We start from the raw sequence: 7,588 nt of genomic DNA on the forward strand, positions 1-7,588 counted from the left end.
GACAGGCCAGGCTAGTAGAAGAGACAGGCCAGTCGGTCCCGGGCTCGCATCTACCCCACTCTCCAGACCTCGAATCTGCGGGGCGGGCGCCCAGCTCCCGGGCCGCTTTCAACCTGAGGGCCTGGAACGACCGGCGCGTCGCCATTGGCCGGGGCGGAGTGGGCGGCTCCTCATTGGCTCGGCGGAGCCCCTGCCCCCGCCCCCGGCCCGGAGCCGCCCCCTGATTGGCCCCTCCCTCTGCTATAAGGCGGCGGTCGGCGAGGCCGTGGGAGCGCGCGGGAGCGCACCGCGGCCGTGGTCTACGCTGGGTGACCCGGCGCTTGGAGTGGGAGACGCAGCCCCGTGCCATGGCGTTCGCGCTGCTGCGCCCCGTGGGCGCTCACGTGCTGTACCCCGACGTGCGGCTGCTGAGCGAGGACGAGGAGAACCGCAGCGAGAGCGACGCTTCGGACCAGTCGTTCGGCTGTTGCGAAGGCCTGGAGGCGGCGCGGCGCGGCCCGGGGCCCGGGGGCGGGCGGCGAGCGAGCGGTGGCGCGGGTCCTGTGGTGGTGGTGCGACAGCGACAGGCGGCCAACGCGCGGGAGCGGGACCGCACGCAGAGCGTGAACACGGCCTTCACCGCGCTGCGCACGCTCATCCCCACCGAGCCGGTGGACCGCAAGCTCTCCAAGATCGAGACGCTGCGCCTGGCGTCCAGCTACATCGCGCACCTGGCCAACGTGCTGCTCCTGGGGGACGCGGCCGACGACGGGCAGCCGTGCTTCCGCGCGGCGGGCAGCGCCAAGAGCGCCGTCCCCGCCGCCGCCGCCGCCGCCGACGGTCGCCAGCCGCGCTCCATCTGCACCTTCTGCCTCAGCAACCAGCGCAAGGGGGTGAGTGGCGGCGGGGGACGGCGCTTCTGGGGAGCCCTACAGGGGCACAGGCCCCCCTTGTGGCGAGGAGGAAGCGACGTGGAGTCATTGATGGGTGCCTGAGATAGGGATGTAATAGAAACTAGTCACTTCATGTCCGCTAAACTTTAGAAAGGGCGCGGGAGGCCCAGAAGCTGGAGCCCATTTAATTGAAGGGCAGGGCACCCGCTCCAACTAGAAGTGCCTTTACGTCTGAGAAGACAGAAGCAAAGAGTCATGAAAACCGTCCTTCATGGAGCTCTTGCTTCCTCTGTGCTGGGTGCATAGCCTCCTCTTGACCTTCAGGAGAGAGGGAGTCTGGCAGGTGGTAGGTTAACCCTTCCGTTCATGGCTTGGTGAAAGAGGATCCCAGGCTCGGGAAGATGAAGTCGCATGCTTGGGTTTATGGTGGGCAGGTGATTGCTGTACATCCCCATCTCAGATGAAGTGACCCTCATCATCATTAAGACCTAACTCACAAGAGGCAGACTGCGAAGAAGTGGAGACACGCCTCGCCACCTGGAGCTGAGGCACCCAGCTTAGGAAGCAGAGGGTCCCTGACAGCCCCCCCCCCACGCCCCCAAAGGGAGAGGGTGCCACAGCATATACCATTCAGACAGTTGATTGGGCTGAGCTGTAGTGAGGTGCTGAGGTGAGCCCTAAGTCTGGATTCAGGCCACACTAATAGGGCTGGTAGGGCTGGGTGGCCTCAGAGCCTGCCAGGACCCCTAAAAGCATGCTTTGTCCCCAGCCTCCCCTTCTCTCTGGTCCAGGCTTTTCCTAAAGTGAGGAAGCCAGTCCATGTGTCAGCTTTTTACATGTGGGGAAACTGAGGCTCAGAGAGCTCTGACTGGCCTTCAGTGGTCAGTCAGGGTGTGGGACCTGTAGTTAGGACAGTGATCCTGCAGACCCTGGCTCCCACATCTGCCATAGATCACTTGTTCTACCATGTGAAATGGCCCCAGACTCCCTCCTTAGGCTCATCGGATCCCCAGACTGGCTTCTCAGCCCTTGCCTTAGTTTCCCTGCCTTAGTTTCCCTGGTCAGTCTTCTAAGCCACTGGTTTATATCTTCTCCAGGGTCCCTGTGATTCCCAGCTGTGGGTCTTGGCCACTGCCCCAGGCTGAAGTGGGAACCCCAGGACTGGGCCTCCAGGCTGAAGTTAGGGTCTGGGGGCTGAGTGGGCCTTCCTGGTATTCCCTGACTGCCTTCCATCTCTTCATCCAGTTCAGCAGCGCTCCACTGCCCAGCAGATGCTTTTTAAACATTATTCTTATTGATTATTATTATGTGCTAGGGATGGAATCCTGGGTCCTGTATGTGCTGAGCAAGCACCCTACTTACTACAGTGCCCCAGAAGCTGTGTATTGGCTTTGAGAATGTACCCCTAGAAGCAGGTGTGGGTCCCCTGCCTGTCAGTCAGGTGCTCCTGGTGCTGCATCAGAACCAGGACTGAGAGATGAAGACAAGGATGCCAGGGTCTTATGATGGGAAGGGGAGCAAGCACAAGGGCCTAGCAGAACCCAGAGACAGGTAGCTCTGTTTGGGGTCTAAATTCCTGAAGGATGGGTGGGAACCAAGGTGGAGAGGTAAAGAGGGGTGTTTGAGATGACACAGCAGGAGCTGGGGTTCAAAATCGTGACCTGGAGGAGGTTGGAAGAAGTTACAGGTGGTAGAGCACAGAGGGGAAGCAGAGATTGGCCGGCAACAGTGACAGCTGTCCTCCTGAAGGCTGATGGGTGCTGGACCGTCTGCGTGAGTTACCCTTTTAGACCCCTCAGCAGGCATGAAGGACTGTGGCTCTTCCCTGCATGGACATGCTGCCACCAGTCAGAGTCCTATTGTGAATGATGAAGTAGGAGTTGAACTCAGGCCTGTCTGTCAAGCAATGAGGTAGCTGCAGGTCTGGGGAGAAGGGGTGTGTGTTCCACACAGCAGACAGGATTAGGGCACTTATCTTCTGTAGGTCTCAGGCCTGTCCCACAGCTTACAGGGTCTCGTCTAGGCCTGGCCACTTCCTTGGGATCCATCTGTGGGACCAAGAACACGGCCAAATTTGGCTACAGAAGCCACGATGCTCAACTCCACAGACTCCTCTGGGAATTGGCCAGGGGAGATTCTGGCCAGCACTGGTCCCTCCACGGACTCAACTGGAAGGAAACTGGCTGTCTCGGGAAGCCCGGCTCCCTTCTGAGCTCTGAGGCTAAGAAGCTCCAAGGTCCCAGACCCTATCCCTTCACCCCAAGCCTCCACTTCCTCTCATCCTGACTGGTGTGGGCCTTCCTGCTTGAGGACAACTTAGAGCTGGGCCTCTATGGTAGCAAGAGAACATGGAAGACGGGAAGGACATTCTCATCTCTGCTTTGGCTCTTTTCTCTTGTCCTCTGGGAGTGGAGCCTATCAGCATCCTCTGTTGGTGTGCCCAGCTTAGGAGCGAAGGTAGTGTGCAGAGTATGGCAGGGACCAGTCGGTACCACCACCACACACTCGTGCTTGTAAACACTTCCTGTCTACTTCATTGTGCTAAGATCTTTACATAATAGCTGTGAAACCTGCAAGCTCATGAAGCCTATAAAGAACTGCCTGGCACAGAGGGGGAAACTGAGGCTCTGTGAGGCACAGTCACTTGTCTGGGGTCCAGCTGGCTTTTAGAGGAAGGACTGAAAGCCAGGACTGTCCCACCTGAGCCTGACTCTTAACCACAGTGCTTCCTAAGGGACAACTTTGCTCTCTTTGCCACCGACATTGATGGCAACGTTCACATTCAGGTGCTCTCAGGATTCCAAGGATCATTTTGGATCCATATCCTAAGTGAAGAAACTGAGAATCAGGGAAGAGAGCTGTCCCAACATTCTCAGGGGACCCAGGGTGCAGATGGCCCCCTACTTGGGGTGGGAGGTGATATTCACCATCCCTGAAGATTTGAGTGAAAGGAGGGGAAGCTAGTTTTCTACCCCAACCTCAGAACTCCACTCCAGCCTCCTCAGCATCTCCTGCCAGAGTTTGTCTGAGAAGCGCAGGCCCCAGGCTCTGCTGGGACCATGGCCTCAGCCCTCAAAATAGCCCTGCCTGTTAGTGAACATGCTGTCCCTGGGCCCAGCGAGCCTCCAGGGAGGCTGGGCTCACATCTGGATGGATCTGCCTCAACCTGGGCCAGGGCTAGGGACGGGGGTGGGGAAGCGGGCAGGGACAGAGCTCGCAGCTGGTCAGCTAGTCCTCTGCAGGAACCGAGAGCCCTGTCCCTGATACAGGACAGCCTGCGGGACAGCACGCCTGCTACTCTGACTCTTACCAATAGACCAGGTGCCTCTGGGTTAGTCGCTGGATGCTGGAGCGCCCATCAGGAGCACTCTCACAGCTGTTGACCCCTCCGGTGTCCAGTAGGGACAAGAACTGTGTGGCCGCCACCCAACACAAGCCACACTGGTCGGCACCCGCTCCACGCGGGCCTGAGCGGGGTGGGGAGCCTTAGAATGAGGAATGTCTTTTCCCTGAGCGCCTGGCCTGATGGGAATAAAGGAGGACCCCTGCCTTCCCTCAGGTTCTTATCCCAGGGCAGTGCATCCCAAAGGCCGCAAGTACTAGGCAGTTTCAGGAGAAACCATCCCAGGGTGGTAAGAGGGGGAGACGATGTTCCCCACAAATCAGAGACTCCTCCCCCCCCCCCCAGGCTAGGAATCCATGATGTACTGGTGGCGATGAGGTAACCACAGGGGACACAGCCAGGCTGTGCCAAGACAATGGGAGGTATCTGGCTCTTTAGTGTAAATAAATGTTATAACATTAAAATTTCAGGGGTGAGAGACACATGCTTAGCATGCATAAGGCCCTGGGTTCAGCCCCTTCCCATACACAAAGTATATTATATGTGTATACACACACACTGGGGCTTGAATGCAAGGCCACTGACCCTCACTTGGCTTTCTTTTTGTGCCAGTCCTCAGATTTGAACTCAGGACCTGAGTGCTGTTCCGGAGCTTCTTTTTTCAAGGCTTGTGCTCTACCACTTGAGCCACAGCACTACTCCTGGCCTTTTTTTTTTTTTTTTTTTTAGTAGTTTGTTGGAGATCCAAGCCTCAGGGACTTTCCTATCCAGGCTGGCTTCAAACCATGATCTTCAGATCTCAGCCTCTCAACCTCCTGAGTAGCTAGGAATATAGGTGTGAGCCACCAGCACCCAGCCCACTTGACTTTTTTACTAAAGACTAGTAACTGTCCTGTAAGGATGGTTTTAAAAGCCACTGATGATGTAGGGAAAGGATGAGGAGGTAACAAAGTATCTTCTTTACCTTTCCAGCCCACCTCCCTCCTCTCCTGCCCTTTTGTACCAAATCCTGTCTGAGGGACACCTGTCAGCCATTTCGCACATGTTCTTCTCTCTAGAAACTTCCCCTTGGGCACAATAGCTCAGCCCTGCCCTTGCTTCTGACCACGTGAGGCCACTGTACCACCCCCTGCTCGGCCAGAGCGCCTTCTGCTTTTAGCTGTGGAGGGCTTGCTATGTGACAGAACTGGGAGAGGTTTATCAAGCTGCGGTCGCTGGGCACAGAGGTTCATTCCTCCTAATGCCTCTTTCTCTCCTCCTGCAGGGTGGCCGTCGAGACCTGGGGGGCAGCTGCTTGAAAGTCAGGGGAGTGGCCCCCCTTCGAGGGCCACGGAGATGAGCCTGGGCCCCTACAGCATTTGCTCCAAGCAAGACCCCAGAGAAAGAGGCCAGGAGCTGCACAGGGGAGAAGACCCCAGAAGCCAAGCCACCCCTTCTTTGCCTAAGCACCAGGGACAATGGCCTGGGCCTGGGACCCTGTAGGCAGAGTCCCTGGGACGTCTCCACCCCACCATGGAGAGCCCTGAGGACCCATCTAGCCCACCAAGGTCAGGCTGGTCAGAGGCAAGAAAGAACTTTTGGAAAACCAAAAACTGTTGGTGACAGAAGTGTGTGTGTGTGTGTGTGTGTGTGTGTGTGTGTGTGTGTGTACATGAGGTATATGTATATGAGAGAGAATTGGTGGGTTTAAAATAAAAGTATTTTTAAATAAAAGGTGTCTCTCCCCTCCCAGCTGAGGAAGGGGAGGACTGATGGACGTGAGTGAGATCAGAGGCAGATCTGCCTGGGACTAGGCAGAGGCCCGGCCAGGCATGCCCCTGGCTGGAGGCTGCTGAGCCCTGGGGCGGGGGCTGGAGCAGGCCAGTGGCTCGTGTGGAAGTGGAGCACACCAGCCTCCCTCACTGCTTGCCAATCATTCCATGTCATAAACACCACTTGGTGTCTGGTGTGGTGGATGAAGAAATGCTCATTTTATTTATTTTCAAATAACGATGAGATCCACGGTTCAAAACTGAAGAGCCACGAGTGTCACGAGGTACGAAGTCCCCCGCACCCATCCTCCTGGAGGCTGCCTCGGTCACTGGACCCCGTGACGGGCACACACCTCCCTGCCTCCTCCTGCCTTGTGCCTTTCGTGGAGCTTGCTGTTGTCCTGCGTCAGCACAGAGGGGAGGCTGCTTGTCCTTGCTCGTCACAAGGCGCCTGGACACTCCCTGTCCCTGTCCCCGGTCCCCTGTCCAGGTCCCCACCACCAGGGCCACACCACCAGTGCTGGGAAGGCTGGGAAGGCATGTGGTCTCACCCCTGTGCTAGCTGGGATGACTCGGGGGACTGATGACAACAAGTGGCACCTGCCACCTGACTCCCCTATACCACTGAACCACAGCTCCCCTTTGGCTTTTTGATGGTTAATTGGAGATAAGAGTCTCATGGACTGTCCTGCCTAGGCTGGCTTTAACCTTGGATCCTCAGATCTCAGCCTCCTGAGGAGCTAAGGGTTACAGACATGGGTTGCCAGTGTCCAGCGGTCCTTCCCCTGTCCCCTGTGGCCCTCTGGGAGGCAGGGGCTAAGTTTCTGTTGCCTTTGATCTGGCTGAGTTGAGGACAGCAGTGGCATCCCAGGGCTGGGCCAGGGTCCCTGTGAGGCCCAGCTAAGAGGCACGCAGGAGGCCAGGGGGCTGCCACTGCCTCTACAGGTCTGTTCATATGCCCCTACTTCCATTGAACAAGCCCTGCCTGCTTCCTGTCTGCTTCCTACCTGCGGTCTTCTCCAGGGTCCACGTTCCTGCATCTCCATGCTTCTGACCCTGCGGTTGAGCCTGGATGGAGGCTGCCCATGTTACCTATCCACACGATTGCCTCATGGCTACTGTGTACCAGGCACCATGCCAGTCACCAGAAGACAGAGCCCTGCCCACCCAGTCCTCTTCACAGACAGAAACCAAGGGAAAACCAAGGCACACCAGATCATCCTGGGTGCTAGCAGCAGAACCACTGTACTCCTCCCTTCTGTGAGACATGGGGAGGGGGAGCCCGATGGCCGCACCCTCTCTTCCCTGCTATTCCAGGGACAGTGCTTGTGGCCTCTCCTGAGTCCCCGTGAAGCTGCTCCCCTCCTCCCCTGGGCTAACTAGGGAAGCACACTGCTCCAGGTACAGGCGGCCTCTGGCAAAGCCACAGGAAAAGGACTGTGACCTTGTCAATGGCAGGAAACCTGGGGGTGGGGGCACAGAAGATGCTTGGGTGCTCTGGGCTGGAAGCCCACTTCTGCAACAAATTTGCCGGGTGACCCCCCCCACCCTAAGATATTGCTTGACCCCTCTGGGCCTCCTTGGCCCAATCTTTCACCAGCAAGAACAGAAAGTGTTTGTTT

General features: G+C 57.4%; 1 protein-coding gene across 1 annotated transcript; it reads left to right on the forward strand.

The window, feature by feature from the left end:
• Positions 1–284: 284 nt before the first annotated feature.
• On the forward strand, positions 285–6,131 carry Tcf15 (transcription factor 15). Its single transcript, XM_048347444.1, has 2 exons — positions 285–872; positions 5,480–6,131. Exons 1-2 carry the CDS (start codon positions 348–350, stop codon positions 5,552–5,554), a joined length of 600 nt encoding a protein of 199 aa, XP_048203401.1. The 5' UTR covers positions 285–347; the 3' UTR covers positions 5,555–6,131.
• The last annotated feature ends 1,457 nt before the right edge of the window (positions 6,132–7,588 follow it).

This window comes from Perognathus longimembris, chromosome 6 (genome assembly GCF_023159225.1).
Source record: "Perognathus longimembris pacificus isolate PPM17 chromosome 6, ASM2315922v1, whole genome shotgun sequence".
Lineage (NCBI taxonomy): Eukaryota > Metazoa > Chordata > Mammalia > Rodentia > Heteromyidae > Perognathus > Perognathus longimembris.

Coding starts and splice junctions, on each gene's coding strand:
- Tcf15 (XM_048347444.1), top strand. CDS start 348: ATGGCGTTCGCGCTGCTGCGCCCCGTGGGCGCTCACGTGCTGTACCCC. Junction 873..5,479: donor TCAGCAACCAGCGCAAGGGG/GTGAGTGGCGGC, acceptor CTCCTCCTGCAG/GGTGGCCGTCGAGACCTGGG.